General features: G+C 44.9%; 1 protein-coding gene across 1 annotated transcript; it reads left to right on the forward strand.

The window, feature by feature from the left end:
- Positions 1-1,222: 1,222 nt before the first annotated feature.
- On the forward strand, positions 1,223-2,857 carry SOWAHA (sosondowah ankyrin repeat domain family member A). Its single transcript, XM_060238848.1, has one exon. It carries the CDS (start codon positions 1,253-1,255, stop codon positions 2,702-2,704), a length of 1,452 nt encoding a protein of 483 aa, XP_060094831.1. The 5' UTR covers positions 1,223-1,252; the 3' UTR covers positions 2,705-2,857.
- The last annotated feature ends 21,269 nt before the right edge of the window (positions 2,858-24,126 follow it).

Below are 24,126 nucleotides of genomic sequence, written 5' to 3' on the forward strand. Positions count from 1 at the left end.
GGGTGAAGAAGTACTTCCTTTTATCCGTTTTAACCTGGCTGCTCAGCAATTTCATCGAATGCCCACGAGTTCTTGTATTGTGAGAAAGGGAGAAAAGTACTTCTTTCTCTACTTTCTCCACCCCATGCATTATCTTGTAAACCTCTCTGTGACCTTGAGCCAGTCACACACTTTCAATCTAAGTTATGAGGCAAAGAGAGAGGGGGACAAACTATTTCCTTTCATACACTAATGAAACATTCACTCCAGTAGTCTCCGTGAAGGAGTTGGTGTCACCTTTCCTCTCCCCTTACAGAGAGTCCTGTTTCTTTGACTGAGGTTCAGACTGTCAGGTGTGGAAAAAGAAAAATACATATATATTTTCAAACCACACGATTAATTGTTGATGGCATTTTTTTGAAATATAAATATTTCATAATTAAAAATAATTTAATAGAGATAGTAGTCTATATTATTGGTTCTGGACCAGGTTCAGCAGCCTTGTGCTCCCCTCCCCTCCCCAACCCCCCCACGGGAGAAACTGAGACATCCATGCCCCACTAGGATCTGAATCCTTCATTCAACAATGCCCACCGGCCAGACTCTACAAGGGTCAGTCCCGACTCCCCGCCCTGAGCATTCGACTCCCCCACCCCTAGTTGCGATGTGTTCACTACTGTAAGAACTGCTGTCCCGCCAAGGTGACGGAGACGATCCCCTCCGAAAGGAGCAGAAACTCTCCTTTTCTAATTGTCCCCCGGCGTGAAAGATCAGCTCGGCGCTGCAGCCCTTCAGCCAGGAGCTCGTCAGACACAGCCTCTAATTGTTCCAGGCAGCCGCAGAGCGAGAAAGTGCGCAGGAATGTCTCGCCTCCGACAGGGGCTGGGGAAGGAGCAGCTTCTCTCTGCCGCGCCAGCCATTCACGTGGGACGGCATGCGAGCGAGATGCGCGCCTCCGTTGTGCGGGGATGAACCCTCTGGGGAGGAAACGCAAGGCAGGGAGGGGGGGCGGGGGGCGGGGGCCCCCTGCACTGGAAGCCGCTCGAAGGGGCTGAAGAAACTCAGGTGACTACAAATCCCAGACACCTCCGCTCGGGGTGGCTGCCTCACTCCACCCTAGTGCGCCCTCCGCCAGCTGGGCGAGCGCCAGAGCGCCTTGGTCTCCCAGCGGCGGCGGCGGCGGCGGCGGCAGCAGGTGGCTGCGCGCTAGTCCTAGGCAGGGGCTGCCGACTTCAGGGGCTCCTCGGCGCTGCCTCACCTGGCTGAGGCGGGCATGGCCGCGCCCGCCCTGAGCCAGGCAGACGTGCTGCGCTTCTTGCAGGAGCATGGCGGGAAGGTGCGCAACTCCGAGCTGGTGAGCCGCTTCAAGCCGCTGCTGGAGCCGCCCGGCGGGGATGCCGAGGAGCGAGCCGCCCTCCGCGACACTTTCAAGGACTTCCTCAACAGCGTGGCCGTGGTGAAGGAGCAGGACGGGGCCAAGTTCGTGGTGCTCCGGAAGAAGCTCTCGCGCGCCTGGGACGCCGCCGAGGAGCCCCGCGCCATGCCTGCCGCCTCCGAGCGCCGGGGACAGGAAAGCGCCACCCTTTGGGCGCCGGGCTGCTCGGCCGCTGCAGGGGCCCCTCACGAGGCGCCCGAGGAAGACCAGGGCATGGCCGTCTCCGAGCTGAAGAGCCTCTTTCAGAAGGGGGACCTGGAAGGGCCCAAACTCCCCAGCGGCACTGACTTGTGGGCCCCCAAAGCGCCCCCACAGAAACCCTGCATGTTGCCAGTGCGCTGTGTGCTGCCTCCCAGGACTGCCCAAGGGACTGACGAACCACCCACAGAGCCAAGAGAGCCTGAAGCCAAAGCCTGGCTTCAGGTGGGACCTTCTGCCAGCAGCATCCCATCTAGGTCACCTTACTCGAAGAGGCGGCAGCTGGATGAATCGGGCTCCACCTCCCCTTATCTGAGAAGGGTCCAGAAGTCGCAGAAGGTGGGCGAGGAGGCTGCCTGTGAGGCTACTGTCCCATTGGATGCTGCGGAACATGAGTGGTTGGTGAAAGCGACGGATGGCCAGTGGTCCCAGCGGCTTCATGGCCTCTTACTGAGTGACAAGAATCTGGCGGGCAAAAGGGATTTTATGTCCGGCTTCACTGTTCTGCACTGGGCTGCTAAAAGTGGAAACTGTGACACGGTGAATAAAGTCATAGAGGTGGCAGAGAAAGGGGATGTTCATGTCAATGTGAATACCAAATCCTATGGAGGATATACCCCACTCCACATTGCTGCAATACATGGACAAGAGGAAATCATTGCCCTGTTGGTCAAAGATTACAACGCCAAGGTGAACTTGAGAGACTACAGCGGGAAGAAACCATATCAGTACCTAAAAGAAGGCTCTTCTTTTGCAGCTAGGCATCTCTTGCGTGATCCTGATCTACATACAATCACTGGCCACAATGCCTCTATCAAGAAGAATGCAAAGGTGGCTGCTTCAATTTTGAGTTCCACCAGCACCTTCCTTGGTGTTTTGTCTGATGACACTGCTTTCTATGAGCTGACCAAAGGCTTAAAAAAACCTGCTTCACTTAATAAGTTTCTTAACGCAGCTACAGCCCCAAGGAGGAAGCTGAAGTCCAGAGGGACTTTCTCATCATATTCTTCCTTATCTGAATCATTGGAGGAAGACCAGGAGGAAGCCACAACGAAACGTAGACCTGTTTCAGAGTTGTTTTTTGGTCACTAGTGTCTGCCTCACAGGAATCAAGGAATGTGAATGTCAGAGTGGGCGGCACACATTGGTTATTCTTCCACAGAAGCACTTTGTTTTTGTATTTCAGTTGTGTTCCTCTTTAACAGGTCCAATCAAAAGACTGGAAATAAGATTATCTGTAGGATTCTCTGTCAAAATATTTTCAATAGTGCAAACTTTACCTCACTCGAGATAGTCTTTTTCACTGACAATAAAATCAGACTGGCAGAAAAATTATCCTTAATTGGATAGGAAATGTCAGATTTTTTAAATGGCTAACATTTAATATAGAATCTTGTGAAATGTTTGGCTTTAACTCTGATAACTAATTTGGATGCACATTACATTAGCATCCGTTTGGAAAGTGTATGAAGGGTCTGATTAAAGTGTTCATCTTTGCTGGATGCTTTTGCATATGGCAATGCATCTTAAAAACAAAAACACATTTTGGTTTAGCTTACTGATGTAAATCAAATTTATCATTTAAATATTCTGATTTCAAAATTAACATTCTTCTGGGGTGTGTTCCGAGTCAACTCTGAGAACAGAAAAATGTGATAATTAAAAAGAAGCCTTTCTTAATATTGTATATTTTCAATAGTGTTCTATTGAATAGTATAAATTTCAGATGATGGCCATCTCTAGTGAATCCTATGGCCGAAAACCAAGGAAAATATACAAGATCTTAATCTGCATTTTTCTATTAAAGTGGCTGCTAGAAATTCAAAATGAAGACAGTTTCCAGTGGCAGTATGGAGAGGAGGGTATTTAAAGTTTTTTTTAAAGGAAAACCTAATTACAAGATACCATTTGCCAGCAGACAAATTAGACCAAGTATTTTACTATGTGTGAAACACAGAATGTGCAGTTAAATGAGAAAACCAGCTTTAGTCAAAGAAATCCCCAACAGGTCTACCTCACTGAAATATGTCCTGTTTCATTCAGGGGGTAGGGGGAAGCGCTAAACATGCATGTTGCAAACTACTAATTAAATCCTGCATAGTTCTAACTGCAGTGACAAAATACAGTTGTTTGGAATCTGTTAAAACGACATTTTAAAGTGAAGCTGCAAGAAAATGTATTTAGGCTACATATTTTTATATGAGGAATATATTCCTAGAATTATAACAACAATTTCGTTATTTTTTTATTGCTCGCCATATAAAAATTGACCTCTTTACAGTGCTGATTTTAAAAATACATTGTTGTGGATCTGTGGACAATTTAGATAATACTTTGTTAGTGTTCTTGTAAACATGGGTAATTATTATTCCTTCGTACAAATGGATGACACATTGTTAACTGATTTTGAATTTACTGTTCAGCAGATTTATATGGAGACTCACAGATTGACCAGTATGTGACCAATGTCACACTAGTCTTTTAATCCTGGTTTAGCCCTGTCCCCAAGCTGACATTCTACACTAAAATCATAGAGTCATAGAGTTGGTTTCTATGATTCTAGTGTAGAAGGTCCATTTGGGGACAGAGTTAAACCAGGATTAAAAGTGCGAAATTGGTCACTGTGTTTTTACTTAGAAGTTTATCCCACTGAATTGTATGTAGTACTGAAACTCGGAAATGTTTTACATCGTATTCACAAACACCTTTGATCTTCCCCTGTGTGATTTGTGCCAGGTGTATATATTGTTCGTTACTTGTAGGGTTGCCAACTGCCTGAAGGGAAAAATGTCCCTTTAATAGAGGTTTAATGTATAGCTGTAGTTTTTTGCGGCACAAGCAAGACATCAATTGGTAAACAACATCCCATTAAGTTTCTGTTAAAGGGACAAGATGTGATTTTCCTCCAGGCATTTCATAACCCTATTAGTTTGCTTGCTAAATCCCTGTTAGGCATTTTACATTTCAACGGTGATGTGTTTGTGAAACACTCTGAAATTCTTTTCAAGGTCAGTGGTTCTTGGAATGTTTTGATATCTGTTTTGCCATAATAAATGCAGTATTTCTTATCTCCAATTGTGTATGTAAAACAGACTTTACTGATTGCCCCCAAAATTGTACTCAGTGTGCTCCAGGGATTGGAAGATAACAGTTGCTACCTGTTCTCATTCTTAGCAAATAAGTTTCACATGGTGACCACAGTGGATCATAGAGTTCAGGTCAAAGTTGATGTGACAGTGGCAGAACCATATTTTTAAATACAAGTCTGTTTCAGTCACATAGAAAAGACAGTGGGGTCCAGCATTAATAGCATATGAGGTTTGTGTGTGCAGTACCGACCTTCCACTTGCTGCTTGCCTTTTTCAGCCCTAGTCCCTCAACACTTTTTTCCTCCTGCTGAGTTATATTAAAATCAGCGCTTGAATGAAAAGCAGGACTGCAGAAAAGCAAGCTGTGGACAAAGGGTGGTCTATTTGTACTGTCAAATATGGCAGCACCTTCCCCAGTCTCTTTTAGAGTGTGATTAGTAGATGTTGGATTTAGACATTTTGGCCTTCCAGTATCATGTCTACTTAGGTACCCTTAACTGTGTGGCCAGTTATGTGGGTCAAATTAGTCCATAAATTTTGTATGGGTGCTCCCTAAAGGCATAAAGGTGATTCTTCCTGGGTTCTTCTGAAGTACCTTCTCCTCCAGTAAAGCGGAGGAAAACCAGGACTAGCTCTTTGTTTTGGGGGGAGGGGGAGATGCTTTGTCAAAGAAGCAAGTGGGCACCACGAAACCCATTGGTGGGAATCATGTTGGTGATGATTGAATTAAACCATGATTTTGTGTTATGACTGAACTGAGCCAGTATATTTAAATAAAACTTTTCTGTATTATCTGACTATGTTTACAGATCAAATCAATAATTACTAACTCGGGTATAGTTTGCAGTTGAGTTATTCAAAATACAAAGGTGAACTTTAATTTTCTGAAGAGGGAAAATATGAAATCCTATTTTCAGTTTAAAATATTTCTTTAAAGCTTTCCTGATAAAGATCAAGTTACTGAATTAACTGCTGGATGCAGGAACTGTAAATCTTGATGTATTAACAAGTGTGTGCTGAGTTAAGGTATTTTTGTAGTGCTAACATTTTCCTCCACGAAGTGCTTGACAACAGGCTCTCCAACATGAACTAGCATTTTATCCCTGAATTATGAAAGACAAGAAAGGGCTCCTTTTCAAATTACTTTCAAATTATCTTCTAAGCAAAACTTTTAAAGAGTTTTTCTGATCAGTGGTACCCACTGTGCCTTCAGCACAGCAGAAATACAAGTTCAAGGAAAAACTCAAAGGAATGAATTTCTGTTAGTCTCATGCTAAAGTCCTAAGAGCCCCACTAGGAAAAAAATCATGGCCAACCCACTTAACAGAGCAGATGGTTCTTTTTTTATATATATACCTGTTTGGAATATATAATGAAAATGTGCTAGATACCAAACAGAGAGGATTCCACACCCTTAAGGACTGTGCAAGACACAAATCTAAAACTTTAACAAGAGGGTGTTAACAAATCTCCACCCTTTCTATGCTATTGTTTGAACTAGGCTCACTAAAGCGGTGACTCAGTTCACTTCCCATTTCTTAGTGAACAATTAAATGCTAGTTATCCAAAATGTGGTTAATTAACAAATAGGTATTATTTACTGTTCATTCATTTTCCATTGTACCACAGGTAGTTGTTCTGTAAAAAGAAGATTGCACAGAACCGTTGCATTGGGGAAATTAAAGCCAACCCTTTTATTTTGAGTTTCGCTTTTATGTGCTTTGTAGACTATAAAAGGGAACATGGTAATGAATTCTTATCAATTTGCTTCCTCCTGAGTAACAAAGTTACATTATCATTTTTATATGGCACATATTTACTTGCAAGCAGGAAACGCAGCATCTTTTAAGGTGCCATTGAGTCTAGTACAATGAAAACTCTTGGTTGCCTCTGTAATTTTCAGTGCTTTGATAGTTCACCCTTAGAAATTTATGTTGAAATGACTCACTGGTAATGCTGGAGGAGTAAAATCCTAACAGCATTTTCTTTATTATAAAAAATGTGTGGGATTAATCCATTGGCTTGTTCTGTTGACAAAATTTTCCTTGAATCAGCTAGTCATTTTCCTCCATCGAAAAGATAAACATTACTGGTTATTGAAACAGCAACAAAATACTTAACCAATTAACTAAACTATTATTCTTTCCTTATGCTGTTAACGATTAAATGTTATACCTTCTCCACACTAATAATTTTTTAAAACTTAATGACATTGATAGGGAAAGTTCCTTGTTTTGATCTGCAACATCTTTTTCACGGCAACATCCAGACTATAGTCAGGGTACCCAAAATTCTGGTTTTTTAAAATTCATTTTTTGTTTTAAATATATAGTTCAGGATATATATAGGCTGAGCCTTTTACTTTAAATCTATGGCATTTAAATAGATGTCCCCTTTTTCCTGACAGAAGCTCTGTGCCTTTAAAAACTGTATAACAGACTACAGACACCATGGAGAGGTTGGAAAAGCAGTGGTATTTCTTCCAGCGACATACCTGTTAAAAACCCAGTGTTCTTTTCAGTGGTTGTTTTGCTAATTAATCCAACTTCTAAACATTTCATCTACTATTTTTATGCACTGCTCACTTAACATTGACATTGGTGATCCACCAGGATAACTATGCCTGTCCTTCCTTGCTGTGGGATCCATTTTAACAGCAGACCACAAAAAATTACTTTTAATATAACCTAACATTGCCACACCCCACAGCAGTTGATTAAAGTTCATCTGTAGACTGCAGAGGCATTTACTTGTTCACCTTTGTTCTTCAAAGAATAACTATCATTAAATAACATGCTGTAAGTAAATTTATCTACAAATACAACCTGAGAAAACAGCTTTAATAACCTGTTGTGGAAAAACTTTTGAACTAACTGCTGCTTCTCTATGGAATCCCAAGGAATTCCAAAGGACATCTGGCAGGACTTCTGTTTGTAGCTTTACACTTCCAAGGCATTTGCTGTGCAGAAGATACCTATGAATGGACTTGGAGCAAAGGACTCCAGATGACCAATTTTAGGTCACTGACTAGATACTTATCTCAGTATTCTTAAAGATTTCATTTTGAGATGTCTTTATTAGTAGTCATGATTATAATTGTATGCAGGGCTATTTTTGTAGAAAAAGCCCAGCAGGAACGCATTTGCATATTAGGCCACACCCCCTGGTGGCACTTGTTTCACACAGGGCTTTGTATAAAAATCCAGCCAGAACTCATTTGCATATTAGGCCACACCCCCTGACACCAAGCCAGCTGGAACTGAGTTCCTGTGTGTTGCTGCTAAAAAAAGCCCTGACCGTATGTCTCAGTTGTGAAAAATTGCCATACATCCATGCTTCAAGTTAGTACAGTGGGAGCGGCAGGCATTCAGCACATCTGAAAAATTAAGCCCTTAGTAATTTAACCCTAAATTGGTGGTGGAAAGTGCCATCAAGTTGCAGCTGACATGGTAACCCTATAGGGTTTTCAAGGCAAGAGATTAACAGAGGTGATTCACCTTTGCCTGCCTCTGCATAGCGACCCTGGACTTCCATGGTGGTCTTCCATCCAAGTACAACCCTGCTGGCTTCCGTGATCTGATGAGACTGGGCTAGCCTGGGCCGTCTGGATTAGGGCAAAGTACTCTGAATTACTCGTTTAAATAACTTTGATTCAAATCAGTCTTGAACTAAAGGCCTGAAAACATTATGGTGCATTTGAAACATAGAATCTGTGAATTATTCACTAATTTCTTTATGCAGAATCTTCAGCCAGACACCCACATGCTTCAGAATTTCTCTCACTATCCTTGTCATACACTTCATGACATTGTATTCATCTCATCTTTGCGGGGGTGTACTGTTATAACTTATGCAGTACCACCAGTGTGCATTGGGCTAAATCCAAGAATTTAATTAAAGTCTTTTACCAGAAGAAATACAGCATCTGCTTAAAAAAAAAAAAAAGACTGAGCATTCACTGCAGTAGTTGGAGGAGTAAGTATATACACATAGAAAATGTATAAAATAACATCGTGATGGGAGGGATAAAAACAAAGTTTAAAAAAACCCGTTTAGACTGTAGATCTTCATGAAAAGTATTATACTGTTGCTAACTTTACAAATCCTAACCCTACTTGGCAATGAGTTCAATGGGACTTATTTCTCAGGGGGGAAAAACTATTGTACAAGATTTGACAATTCATTCAGTTCTTTGACCCAAAACTATGCAGATACTGTATTTAAGATCTGGTCGCCTTCTGCGGTTTCTTAAAAACAGGAGATAGCTATATAAGATTGCTGTGGTCTAATCTGAATAAAGGAAGAACCACCTAACAAGGCAGTAGCAATTCAGTGACAGTATCTCTTTAATTCACCTTATTTGTGAACTGCTTTTTGTCTTTTTCCTGCTTTGTGTTTTGCAGCAACATGACCTACATTCTCTTGGGGGTTTTTGTTTGAGTTACATGTGAATCACCATAAAATGGGAAAAGGGGCAGTAATTGATGTTTCCAATGAATTGTACTAATGAAGAAACCTCTAAATAAAGATCTTCCATAATATGTTCTTGGCACACGCACTTTGCTAGGCACAAACAACTCAGTGATTGTTTGCAGCAAACAGATTGGGTGCATGCTACTGGACTTGGGAAACATTTTTTTACCACATGGACCAGGCCCTGGGGAGGGAGGGAATGACAGACTAATCCTTTTAGGGATTAGAAAGAGGCAGCCAATAAACTACTGCTTGCTGTGCGCTAGGGAGCAGGTTTGCCTGTTAATCACTCAGCCCCAGCAATGTTAGCAGGCATCTCATGTTCTTCAAGACTCATTTCTTTTATTACAGGGTGTCTTTTGAACTCTTAATGAAATCTGAGGGGAGGGGAGCTGTTAAACAACTTCTAAGATCAGACTCAGTATGTGGTTACTTCAGGGGCATATTTTTTTGCTGCAGCAGCACTCCCTCCCCCCTCCCTGGGCTATTATACTGTAGCTTATCTGAAATAGGATATTCTTTTTAAACAGGTAGTAGGTCTCTCATTAGTCTTACTGTATTCCATGGCTATTTACCAGAATCTGATAAAGCATTATCATCTAAAAATGTAGTAAGAGGCTTTTGTTTGGTGTATGATTGTTGGGACCAAATTCTCCCTCCTTCTCTAGTCAGCAACTGGTCTGTTGGAAGCTGAAGTATCCTGTACATCTAACAATTTGCTCAGTCTGCTGCCATTCTCTGTGTCTACTTCATAATCCCCTGATGCAGAGTGCATCAGAAGGAAACGAGGATGGGCAGAACAAATTCCATGACACACACGTAGCCAAGTGTAAGAGAAGTCAAATAGAACTCTGGCTTATCCAAAAGGAGAAGAATTGCCACTAAGCCCCTAAACTGGGAAGAGGCCAAAGGAAAATGGTCTCTGAAGAAAATATCATTTGGTGGTATTTGTTTTTCAAAACCAAATGAAGATTTCTTTTCTTATGAATTTTTGAGTGCAAAGCATTCGTTATCATTTGGGGGAATGAAATATGTATCAAGCAAATGTCTCACCAAAACACAGCAAATGCTTTCCAGTCTATTTTTAAGAACTCATCAGGAGCTCTGGTTGTGTATGCTGAGAGGCAGTTTGGTGAACCATTGAAGGGTCAGGCTAGGAACTGGGGAACCAAATCTCCCCAGAAGCTTCTTGTGTGACTTTGGGCTACTCTCTCATGTAACTGACATCACAGGGTTATTGTTGTGAGGACAAAATGGAGGAGGAGAGAATGCTGGTTTGAGCCCCTTTGGGTCTCCATTGGGGAGAAAAGTGGGGTGTAAATAAACTAATAACAACAATAACACAGAGAGAGAAACTTTTACAAAATCCTGGCTCTGACTCATGTCAGACTCTTTTAGTGTACCTGCTTTGATATACTGCTCACCTACCCGATTTCTCTTCTTGATTTTTCCCCATTTATCTTTACGGTAATTGTTCCTCCACCTACTCTGCCACTTTTGACAATGCATTTCATTTGATCAAAATTATAAGATCTTACAAAACCAAAATCACTTACTTTAGACACCTGACGTTTGGCTGTGCGTTACCTTGGAGCTCTGAAAAAGGTCACACACATGAATAGCAAATGATTGTTCCCAGGTTATTCACAGATCCTGTGGGATGGAAATATATATTGTGCAGCTGCATTAGATTCACTCCTGCATGGAACACATCAATTCTTTATTTTTAAAAGTGTAATATCTGAGCCAGTTTGTTAAGTTGCCTGAGCAATGGTGAGTTTCTACCGCCCTACACTTCTACTAACTGGTAATTTTCCAAGGCTTGGAATAAGAATTGAAATGCAAGATCTGAAAGACTTGGTTGCTTGCTTAATTTAATGCATATTTGGCCAGAAGAAAATCAGTATTTAGGCTGGAGAAGAAAAAAACATGCATTCACACCTAGTGTCCTAATCATTGGTCATCGGTTGAAGGTTAATAGGCAGCGTGTTAAAGCAGTCACACTACAATCAGATGTTGGGGAACAAGAACGAAACACACAGCAGAAACCTATCATATACCTAAAACAATAGGTAGCCCTCCTATAGGATCAAACCATTTGCAAGATGGAGCCACCCAGGGATAGGGTATATATTTCTGCAAAATGACATCATTTCCAAGCAGAAATATTAAATTATAGATCAAACAGGCAGTTAAGCCCCTCCATAGCAACCTAAAATGTGTGTGTGTGTGCATGGGGAGAAAGAGAGGTATTGCATAAAAATAAGCTTTCTGATAATGTAAAACAAAGGAAAAGAGTTCAGCAGAAGTGAGGATGGGTTGCATATGTGGTGGAGGAAAACAGGTGAATTTCTGAAATGCAGAATGGGAGGAGGCAGGAAACAAAATGAGTGATCAGGCAGCTGGGGAATAAGCTTGGACAATTGGATGTATTGAGAGAAATGAAGGAAAATGAATGATTGGGTGCATTTGAGAGGGAGGAGGCGGAGTCCCTGTTATTGGGCAGAGCAAGAAGGGAAGAAGCAGGAACTAACAGGGGGATGTTAGTTCCCCTGAGATGTTAGTTCCCCTTTTAGTTAGTTTAGTTCCCCTTTTAGTTAGTTCCCCTGAGATGTTAGTTCCCCTTTTCCCATGAGTTCTATCCTGTTCTCCTCCCGCAGTCTTTCTAATTGCTAAAAGATATGTAGAATTTTTGAAAACTTTGCTGTTTGGCCTCAGCAACTGATACGTAAAATCTGGTGGGTTGTGGGCATCCATAATATCCACAGCATCTATGCCTTTGGACTGCATCTCTACCTTGTCCAGATTCTCTGCCATCTGTGCTCAGAGATGCTGCAATGTCCATGTCATCTCTCTTACTTGCAGTTTCTTTTGTCTCACTCATTCCTTTCCTATGCATTATTGAACAAAAGGATGCAGCAGAGGTTGTAACAAAAGAAAAAAAGGCACCAGAATCCAGGCAGACAGAATTTCTTGGATCAGACAGAATTCCTCTCAATTTGACCCCTTTAAAATTTGCTCTAGTAGCTTACCTGGAACAGAGATCAGGGTGACTTGTCTGTAGTTTCCTGGGTCATCCTTCCTCCCTTTCTTTGAGACTGGGATAACATTCACTCTCCTCCAGTACTGTGGCATATCTCCAGCCCTCCCAGAGGCCTTGAAGATGGGCAAAGGTTCTGCAAGGCTCTAGAAAGTTTTTTGAATACTCTTGGGTGCACACCATCTTCCCGAGGGGAACTGTACTCATCCAGTGCAGCCAGATGCCTCTCAACAACCTCTCTGTCCATATCTATCAGCAGCCCAGATGCTGTGCCTTGCCTATGACGATCTCTAGATAAGCCTATTCTCTTCTTCAGGGAAAAAAACTGAGACAAAATAAGCACTGAGCTTTCTCTCTGTCCTCTTTCAGAGTTTCTTCCTTTTCACCCAACAGTAAAGCTAGTGCCTCTTTTACCTTGAGTTTGTTCCTCACATATCTGAAGAAGGTTTTCTTGTTGTAGTAAGCCTCCGAGCCCTCTGCTCACAACCTGAGTTCAATCCCAGCGGAAGCTGGTTCAGGTAGCTGGCTCAAATTGACTCAGCCTTCCATCCTTCTGAGGTCGGTAAAATGAGTACCCCCGCTTGCTGGGAGGAAAGTGTAGATGACTGGGGAAGGCAATGGCAAACCACCCCGTAAAAAGTCTGCCGTGAAAACGTTGTGAAAGCAACGTCACCCCAGAGTTGAAAATGACTGGTGCTTGCACAGGGGACTACCTTTACCTTTTTAAGCCTCCCTGACCAACCCCAGCTGCTTCTATCTAAAGAAGGGCAGTATGAGAATCGCATCCCCTTTCCTGGAGCTGACTTGACTCCCCACTGAGCAATACTTCCAGGCTCCTGGAAGTTCCCCGAAGTACATAGTAAAGGCCAGCACAATCACAAATGAATTTGGTTTTCCTAACTTCTGCATGCAGTGGCACAGAGCTGTGATACATCCTCTGGTAAGCCTCAGGGTGTGTGCTGCCCCACCAACTGAATTCAATCCAACATAAAGGCAATCTACTAAACAAGGAATCTTTCTTCAGGCAAAAGCAGTTCCAGTGAGCAGTCAGAATTATGGGGTTTCTCCCACCACCTGCCTCCCAGAGGTCCTGATGAGAATGACTACCTTTCACTCTGAAGGGAACATCAGTAGGAAGGAGAAGGAACTCAAGGGACTCCTTCCTGCGACCTTTCCCCTCATAAGCAAGCATATCCTCTTTATCAAAGGAGAAGACACAAATTGAAAGACCCCACCTCATTCAGCCCAAGTCCTCTTGCTGCAAGGCCTCCTGTTGGGGTACCCCATTGTCATCCACAGAGCTCTTGCTTGACTTTTTCTGCCCTATTTACACACTAACTCTTGGAAAATAGGACTAAGACCAACAAGATGCCTTCTTGCAGGGCTGTAGTCAGTGGGATGGGGGGGCAGAAGTGCTGCTCCCTAAGATTGGGTGGGGGTGCTGCAGATTCTTTAAGGGACACTGCCCCTGTGCCCCGCTGCTGGCTATGGACCTGCCTTCTTGACCAAAACTTCCTGTTGCAAATTGTGCAACTCTGCCTAGAATTGTTCCTGCACTGCTGCAGAACTCAGCCTTAGAGTTCTGTTCTCCCAGAGAATCCACTTGGGCTAGAAATGGATCAATATCTAGGGAAGCACAACATGAGGAATCATATCCGCTTTCCCAGAGCTGACAAAATGCAAACCTGCATAGCCAGTCTTTCATGCTCTCTGCCTTTCTTCAGTTGCCAAATGGAAATGTGTCCCTGTGCCTGCTATGTAATGAAGTTGCCTGCCTTCTGGAAATGCCAAATGTCTGTCTGGCTCAGTCAGCAAGTGAGAATTTTAATTACTTAAATGAAAAGGGTCCCTGTTTTATATTTGTCTTAAATTTGAAAGGGGGGACCGCTTGGCTGAGAAGCATGATGCTTGGAAAGTTCATCTGTATTTTCTCCTGAAATGTATTTCCCATCAAAACCAATGAAGGAAAAAATGAAAATGGATTTACACAATAACAGAGGAAACAAAGCAAATGTATTTAAAATACATTACCCCCAAAAGACAACTAAAATAAATAATGCATACACCTAGACCACAGGTTACTGAGGGTGGGATGCCATTGGTAGAACACTTAATACTGGCGAGACAAAGGTTCCCTGGATTAGTAGAAAGGCATACTAGGGACTGGCATCTCCTATTGTGCAAGACTAGTAAGCACCTCTACTCAGAAATAATGCCCACTGAGCTCAATGGGGCTATTTCTTGGTACATATGTTTAGGATTGCAGCCTTAAATCATTTAAAAAATAAAAGAAAGGGTCAAACCATTGCCTGGGCACAGGCTGGGAGGGTATGCTGTCAATAACCCACAAGAAAAACAATGGCAGCTTACAGTACTCATGCAATCATGATCCATCCACAGTTAGGTACAATTATGGCCCACTGAAAGTAAAGGATTGGGACCAACACAATGAATTAATAGTCTTTTTTCAGTGGTACTCAGTAATGATTAATTTTTCTGGATTGTGCCCATGGACAGCACTAGAGCTGAATCCATTGCCTTTTGGGGAGTGGAGGAATTTCCTCAGTGCATGCTGTTGTGGTTCAACGCTGGGAAACTGTACATTTGAACCTCCATGTCCAGATGCAGTAAACTTCTGAATAGCGATGTAGGGTGGTAGGGATGCCATAAATGTTATAGGGAATGTGTTTGGATATACAAGCTGTTCATGAAGTCATGAACCAACTGTGAACCAATCAAGGAAATGTTAGACTTGCACCAAGCAGCTTGAGCAGCTTCCAAGGCAGTTTACAGCTGACCCAGGTCCTGAATTTCCAGCACTTCCCTCTGTCTATCCAGGGCTTTTTTGGAGCAGGAATGCAGTTCCAGCTGGCTTGGCCAGCGCTCCAGCTCAAAAAGAGGTCACTGGCAGAGGGAATGCACTAGGCAGCCTTGTGCTCCCAGACTGTGTCCTCTCTGCCACCTCCAGCCTCCAACGGGCTTGTGAAGAAAGTGAGAGACATGGACCCACCCATAAGCATCCCTTCCCAGGAGAAGCTGGGCAGGCCACTGCCCACTCAGCTGGATGTGGCTCTCTCACTCCAGCCGTATGGGGGGAGGACAAGCTCTCTCATTGGACTCTGTGAGAACACACATCCATGAAATGCAGCAGATAGCACTGTACTGTTCTGTGACAATATGTGGAAAGTAACCTACTGAACAGGTGATATCAGGGGGTGTAACCTAATATGCAAATGAGTTCCTGCTGGGCTTTTTCTACAAAAAAAGCCCTGGTTCTAGACTTTTACTGGGAATCAGGAGCTGACTCACAGCTGATGGGGAGATCAGTTGAGAATGGCCTTCTGTTCAACCCCACCCCCCTCAGAAAAATTGCTATACAGTGAAGATTGAGGTCAGAAGAGATTGGCTTCTGATCTTTCGATTGCTAAAAAGCGAGAACAAGATTGTTTCTGCCCTTGACTCTACAGCTATAACCAGTAATTTTCTTCTCCTCCACCTCAAACTAAAGGCTTGAGCTGTGGAGCACAGCAGTGATCTTTCCCCTCTTCTATAGCCCAAGCTGACAGCTTGTGGTGGGGAGAAGAGAAGCACTATCTTCAATTTGCTGCATCTCATCAAATCTGAGATGCAACAAAGTTTCCAAGGTAGTAGATCAGAGGAACTCAGTTTTCTGCTGATCCACATGATTATTTGGGAGTTTGATCCTAATTCCTCCCCATCTCTTAAAAAAATCTTTACTGGGTATAAAACAAAATCTCTCCAGCAGAAGATCAGACGCTGCTGACTCCAAGCTGATCCTTTTAGCTGTGAGGCAGCTGCTGATTGCTGTAAGAAGCCTGTTACTGGGATCAAGTTGCAAACAGCCTCCCGATTAATCAGCTGCATGATCTCCACTAGTGAACAGGATGTGAACTGAACCAGCAGGTCACAGGTGTGCAAGCATCTCTACTTGGAGGCAACATCAGGTGAAGGCCTTTGATCTATGTTCCTTCATTGGTTGCCCTTGGAGACTACTGATTGGCCACTGTGTGAAACAGGATGCTGGATTAGATGGACCATTGGTCTGATCCAGCAGGGCACCCCTTTGTTCTTATGCATACATCCACGAACTTCAAGGAAAACTGGCAATAACTGAAAAAAGAACAGAGTGGAAGGGTGTTGCACCAGGAATATCTTGTGGAAAGGGATTTAGGCCACCCACTTTAAAAACCAGACCTATTAACACCCACTGTTGAGATTAGACTAAACCAAAATGTTCTCTGTGTTCCAAATCCTTGCTGAAGTACAGAAAAAACAAACCGCCCACTATGTATGCTTCTAATGTGCTAGAAATGCAAATTAGGCTGTCACTGGGATCCAGACTTTAACACCATCTCTGTAGGTTCCAAAAGAAGAGAAGAAGCCTGATGAGCATAGACCTGGTACTACTCACCTTAAGGATTTGGTGCTTTTCTGCTTTATGTTTATAGTAAATGAAATTATATTCCCCTCCCCAATCCAGAAAGAGGCATGACATTTAAAACATGTCTTCCCTGCCTTTCTACTAATACAACAGCATGTTATACCATTACCAGGAGTATTATATCAGACACGGTAGCTATTACTGAACACAGTGTAAACAATAGAACTACATGTTATATGCTGGTGTGATTTTAAAAGGGGGGAGGTGGGCATAGGGAGGAACGATTCAATTCCTTTTCACATTCTTGGAACATCATCTCTCCTAATCTGCTTTTACCCATGTGAGGGGAAGTTTATGGGCACTGTATTTTTCAGTACAGGGCGTGGAATGGCATAGTACAGCCCAATCTCATTAGATCTCAGAAGCTAAGCAAGGCTGGTATTTTGATGGGAGATCACCAAGGAAGACTTTGCAGAGGAAGGCAACGACGAACCACCTTTGCTTAATCACTTGCCTTGAAAACCCTAGGGAGTCACCATAAATTGACTGCAACTTGACAGCAATTTACACACACACACACACACTTTTAGCACATCTGGATGGCCCAGGCTAGCCTGATTTTGTCAGATCACAAAAGTTAAGTAGGGTCAGGTCTGGATAGTACTTCCATGGGAGACACGGAAAGGAAGTCCACGGTTGCTACACAGAGGGAAGACAATGGCAAATCACCTGTCTCTGGCCTTGAAAACCCTATGGGTTTTGTTTGCCGCAAGTCAGCTACAACTTGATGGCACTTCCCACCGCAATTTATCAGCACAGAGGAAGTAACTCTTCTCCCTCCTGTGGCATAGGTGTAGCATCAACAGCACCGGTAGGGCCCTTGCACTCTCTACCACCATATTGTTCCACAATGGTGTTGTTACAGTTGCTGGAAGCAAACCAACAGGCATATCAGGTTAAGACTGATAGAAATTAAAAGGCATGTGTGGCTCTCTACTGTTTTCCCTCCATGCACTTCCAAAACCTGCCCAAAACCTTAAAGCTCTCTCTCTCTCATTAGGCATGGACACTGACATCTCCAAGGAACTTCACATCCCATTTTGTTTTTCATCTGAATTGCAATGCAGCAAGAAAAACTTTCTGATGTACCACCAGTTTAAGTACTCATTCTGCCCCCCCCCCCCATGCTCTGCACCTATCTTCCCCTTAAGTCATAGTCTCCAGTCTTAATTCTACTAATTAAAAAGTTGGGGAAAACAACTGCGGATGCATAGTTGCATCCTAAGACATAGCCTCATTGGAAACTTAAGGCTGTTACCCTAGAAAGTAAGTACCATTGAACGCAGAAAGACGTACTTATGAACAACTCATCCACAGATCACACTGTATAGGTGCCCTAAGATCACCTGCTGATTGTTCTTGACAACTGTCAAGATATTTGTAACTTCCCCATCAGAGACTGAATATGTACTACGGATATGATAGGATAAAATAATTTTTAATCAAGACCACATTTCTCAGCAATGTTTACTAGGAAGATCCAGTCCCAATATATTGTTTGAAACTTTTTGTTTGTTTTTCAGTACATATACTGATGTCTGAAGTGGGGACAAGTAGAAAATTGTAGCAGTCACTTCTGGGAGTGGAAAAATGGCATCCTGTATGTATGTCTTAAAATTAGGAACGATATAGCTGCAGATGCAATCTTCCACGTGTTCCCGGTTTGTAGGACTAGACCACTCACATGAGCTGCTGGTCATATGGATTAGCCCACCACAATCAGAGCCAACTGTCTCCAGGTCTGATTGAATTCAGTGGACTTACTTATGGACATTTAGCATTTTGTCCCAAGCTTTCCAGCTGCCACCATGAGACATGACAAGAAAAACAATTATTCTCTTGTAGAGTAAATCCCCATCTAAAATAGCTCTTTCACACATTCTAGCTGCAGTTAACCAAAGGACAATTGCAGTGTGCCCCTCTCTCAAACTGACCACTTGAATCCAACCTGCATTCAACCTTTTCACAGCCAGCATTCTTGGAAGGCACCCACAAATGTGCAAATGATGATGGGCACTCAAAATGAGGATGTGGCAAAGCAAGTAATAATATACCATATGGCAGGCTGGAATAGTATTTCTGGGTCACTACATTTTGCAGTAAAGCCATTATTTTTATTTTACCATTCTAAATCTATAGACATGCTAGTCTAACAAAAGGGGAGAGAATGTTACCTTAAACACATTAAGCTGAATATATATCAGCCTTTATTTTAAAAAGAGATTAAGTTGAAAATAAACTACGTATTTTGGGGGAAAGCTTTCCCCTCCTCCTACACTCAGAAAAGTGGTTATGAATTTGAAATATGTATTGGCTCATACAAAGAAGGGCCCCCTCAAAATCGTTAGAGTTGCACAGTTAAACATAGCATGGGTTTAAACCAAACTGAGGGTGATTTCTTAAATTAAGTCTTCTCCCCCCACCTTGAAAACTCCTAGAAATAATGCTTACTGATCTCTCCAACATAATTTTATTTTATTTTAAAAATTATAACTTACAAAAAACCTGTGGTGTATAAAGGGTGCACCCCAAATAGACAGCCCCCATGGAAGTGCCAGCCTGTATACTATGCAAAACTGACACACAGAGAGTCCAGCAACTGGGGCCAAATAGTCGTGACTGGAGAATCTTTATCATATTTCAGTTAATGCACAATACAACCATTCACGAGTACATACCCCTCCAGATATTATGGGAGAAAACATCCACCCCTCCCCACTTGCTTAATTCAAATGTTAGTTTATAATGCCCTATAATCTGATTTAGATTTCTACCCATTATACCCACAGATTGACTGCAATATCACAGTAGGAATTTGGTTACTATTTTCCCTTTCATATTGATATTGCTTTGGGTTGAGTAATTTGTACTGGCCAGTTTTCAGACAAGAAACCTTTTTTAAAAAATAAAAGGGTATGGATCTCTCCCATATAGGGTTGCCAAACTCTGAGTTGGAAAATTCCTGGAGATTTGGGGTGTGGAACCTGGAAAGGGTGGGGTTTGAGGAAAAGAGACCTCATTGTGGTATAATGTCTACCTCTGAAGTAGCCATTTTCTCCAGGGGAACTGATCTCTATTGTCTGGTGATAAGTTGCAATACCAGGAGATCTTTAGGCCCCAGCTGGAGATTGGCAACCCTACATCCTACCCCATATCTGCCATCCTGCAATGGCAGCCAAGAATAGCAAAACATTTATCCTAGCTCAATTGTGATAGGAGTTAATATTCTGCTGTGTCTGGCGTTCGTCCTGGAAAGTACAGCACAGCGCACCTGTGGGCGGTGCCTGGAAGGGACAAACACAGCCTGCCTATGACGATCAGCGGTGGGAAGTTTAACAGGCCAGGATTGGACCTGACTAGGAAGAAGGTTGTTCCAGGAAATGTATATAACAGGGGACCTGGCCCCGCCATGTTGTCTTTGTAATGTACTCGCTAATAAAGCATGTTGCCATCTGAACATTTCCGACTTCAGTACATTACACTGGCGACAAGGATGGGATTCCGGTAAGCAGAGCAGCCTACAGCGTTCTGAGTTCTAGTGCTTCTGCAGCTGAGGCCATGGCTACTGCTCCCGGACAAACCCTACTGGCATTTGACGTCACCCGGCCTGACTTATGGGAATCATGGGTGGACCAAATCAACTACTATATAGAGCTGCACAAAATGGAGGCAGTGGCTGAGAAGAAGGGGCTTCTTCTGAGTTTGTGTGGGGTGGAGACCATCCAGCTGATGCATTGTGCTGACCACCCTCGCAAGGGCCACCTACGACCAACTGGTCAAGGCAATGACGAACCACATGGCACCACAGCCATCCCATTTCACACGCAGGCACGCGTTCTACACGAGACAGCAGAGTCCGCCGCTGAGTATCTTGCAGAGCTCCGTAGATTAGCTCTGAGATGCGATTTCATGGGGGACCTGGAAGAGATCCTGCTGGACCGATTTGCGGTTGGCGTCCGGGAGGAGAAAATGCGCCGAAAGTTGCTAGTGTATGAGGACAAAGACATCAACCTCGCGAAAGCGCTCCGAAAGGCAACCGCCTTCGAACAGACGCACACCAGCCCTTCCGCACACCAGGCTGCCACTGCCTCAATGTTGGACGGTTCCGACGAGGAAGGGACACACCAGCTTCGCTGCCAGCCATGCAGCGGGTTGAAAACACCAAATTGACCACGGGCAGCGGAGAAGCCAAGCACCAAGTGTGCCAGCTGTGGGGACCCACACGAGCATCGAGACTCCCTGACCGTAACGCGGACTGCAGAAGCTGCGGAAAAGTGGGCCACATTGTCTGAGCTTGCAGGGCCAGAACCAACAGAAGGCCTCAGTCCACACACCACAACGTGACAGACGCACACACGACGGCCGCAAACAGCATCCAGGTAATGAACTTGCCCCGGGGCACCCCCAACAAGGTCAAAGTGCAGGTCTTGATCGAGGGGGGTCCCTGGCTGATGGAATTGGACACGGAATCCTCCATCTCCATTATTTCAGAGGAGGCCCTCAGTAAACTCTACCCCCACAACCGGCTGGCCCTGCAGCCCGCCGAGTTCATATTGTGGGACTTTCAAAAGAATCCAGTGCAGATCATGGGGTGGGCCAGAGTAGGATGGAGTTCAAAAATTTTAAAGGGGCCCTGGACATACTTGTGGTATAGTGCCAGCTCACCACCCTATTGGGATTAGCTTGGTTTAAGCCCCTGGGCATCAAAAGTGTAGGGGCGGACCACATGTAGGCCTACAATTTCGACCAAGTGTGCTGAGAGCTCCCAGAAGTATTTGATGGGGCTCTGGGAACGTACAAGGGGCCACCTATCGTGTTGCAGCTGGACCCCACGGTTAGGCCCTTAAGGCTGAAGGCTCGGTGGGCTTCATTTGCACTTAAGCCAAAAATCGAAGCCAAACTGGACCGCCTCGTGACCCAGGGGGTGCTAGAGCCCATCTCCCACACCACTTGGGAAACCCCCATAGTCACCCCAATCAAGCTGAACAGGGACATGCGCATCTGTGCAGACTACAAATAAACAATTAATACAGCACTACAGGACCACCCATACCCCGTCCCGGTGGTCAGCCATGTCCTCGCTTCCCTGGCTGGTTCAAAGATTTTCAGGAAGTTGGATTTGGCCCAAGCATACCAACAACTTCTGGTGGATGAGTAAACGGCTGAGGCCCAGACCATCGTTACGCACCGGGGTGCTTTCAAGGTGGGGTCAGCGTGGCCCTGGGAATTTTCCAAAGCTTAATGGACTCTCTCCTTAAAGGGATTCCCGGAGTACAATCCAATTTGGGGTCAGCGTGGCCCTGGGAATTTTCCAAAGCTTAATGGACTCTCTCCTTAAAGGGATTCCTGGAGTACAATCCTTTTTCGATGACGTTTTGATAGCTGAACCCAATGCTGATGAGTTCTGCTGCCGCCTTCGAGAGGTGCTCCGCCGTTTCCAGAATGCAAGTCTCAAGGTGAAGTGGGAGAAGTGCTCACTTGGGGTGCCAAGGGTAGAGTTACTGGGTTTGTGGTGGATGCCACAGGAAATTGCTCAACAGCTGACAAGACCAGGGCGATAGTACAGGCCCCGGCCCCCACATGCAAGGTGGAGCTACAAAGTTTTTGGGGGCTCCTGAACTTTTACCACTCATTCTTGCCCCACAAAGCAGCCCTGGCCAAACCCCTACACAGACTCCTAGATAAGGGCGCCCCATGGGTCTGGGGGAAAAAGCAGGCCGCGGCCTTCCAGGTGGTCAAGGACATCTTAGTTTCAAATGAGGTACTCCACCATTTTGAGAAGTCCCTCCCTGTGATTTTAGCAGGTGATGCTTCCCCTTACGGAGTGGGCGCCGTCCTGGGCCACCAACTCCTGGATGGGAGAGAGGTCCCCGTGGCATATTACTCTCGCACTTTGACCCAGGCTGAGCGCAACTACGCGCAAATAGATAAGGAGGCATTGGCAATCGTGGTGAGCGTATACAAATTCAACAACTACCTGTATGGTAGGCGCTTCACGATTGTCACAGACCACAAGCTATTGCTCGGCCTACTCGCCCCAGACCGCCAGACACCGCAAATCTTGTCACAGCAGGTCCTGCGGTGGAATGAGTTCCTCAACTCATACACCTACAAGCTCATCTACCACCCTGGCAAGGCAATGGGTCACAAAGACGCCCTCAGCCGCCTTCTGCTACCAGAGATGGACCCAGATCCAGCCCCGGCCCACCACATGATGCTCCTGGAGTCTCTAATGGAGTCCCTCCATAGAGCAGAGGTAGCCAGGTCCACGTGCAGAGACCGCATCCTTGCAGGCATTTCATACTGGGTGGGGGAAGGGTTGGCCCACGGGCAAATTGAATGCTGAATTTAGACCATTTGTTCCCCGTCAGGAAGAACTCTCCTTACACAAAGGGTGTATTCTTTGGGGCAGCAGGGTGGTGGTCCCTCCCCCACTCTGGAAGCAAGTGCTCGAAGCCTTGCATGAGACGCACCCAGGGATAGTGCATATGAAAGCTCTGGCGCAGAGCTATGTATGGTGGCCGGGAACGGATGAAGAGATAGATGGGTGGGTTAGGAGGTGCCCACCCTGCCAAGAGTCCTGGCCAAATTCGCCCGGCACCCCCATTAACTGCTGGGAATTCAATTGGGTGCCGTGGTCCTAGCTACACTTAGACTTTGCGGGACCATACCAGGAACAAATATTCTTTATCTTGGTGGATGCTTACACGAAGCGGCTGGAGGTCATCCCAGTTGCTTTCACCTCCACCGCGGCCGCAGTCAGAGCCTTACAGAGGGTTTTTTGCACCCATGGAATCCCGGACACCATAGTGATGGACAACAGCACCGCGTTTACCTCCCAGGAGTTCTAGGAACTCCTGAATAGTTACCTCATCTGCCACATATGGTCCGCTCCCCTTAACCCAGCTACTTACGGCCAAGTGGAGTGCGTGGTTCGCACAACCAAGGAGGCCCTGGGTTGAATAGTCCAAGGGGATTGGGGCCACCAACTGTCTGCCTTCCTGTTTGGGAACAGGATCAACCCCAACCCGGCTACGGGTGTAAGCCCTGCCAAGTTACTCATGGGCAGGCAGTTAACCACCTGGCTCGATAAGTTACACCCCGACCGGGCCCCGGACCTCCGCAGCTCCCCCGAGACCAGGTAGGCCACTAGGGGGTTCTTTCCAGTGGATCTGGTCTATGCCAAGAACTTTGTGAGCGGGCTGGAGTGGAAACCAGCTCGGGTGCAGCAGCTCACTGGGTCCTGCTCATATGAAATCTCGTCGGAAGGGGGGCAGCTCCTCCGCAGACACATAGACCAACTCCACTGCTGCACCCTGCCGGAAGAACCGGCAGGGCCAGGGGAAGTGGGGAACAGGGAGAGCATGGGGCTGCCGCAAGAAGCAACCTTGCCGAGCTTGCCGGGTTCACTGGCGGGGGAGCAGTACAGGGCGGGGGAGATACCTCCGCA

The sequence above is a fragment of the Heteronotia binoei genome, chromosome 5, assembly GCF_032191835.1.
Source record: "Heteronotia binoei isolate CCM8104 ecotype False Entrance Well chromosome 5, APGP_CSIRO_Hbin_v1, whole genome shotgun sequence".
In the NCBI taxonomy this organism is placed as follows: Eukaryota; Metazoa; Chordata; class Lepidosauria; order Squamata; family Gekkonidae; genus Heteronotia; species Heteronotia binoei.

Coding starts and splice junctions, on each gene's coding strand:
- SOWAHA (XM_060238848.1), top strand. CDS start 1,253: ATGGCCGCGCCCGCCCTGAGCCAGGCAGACGTGCTGCGCTTCTTGCAG.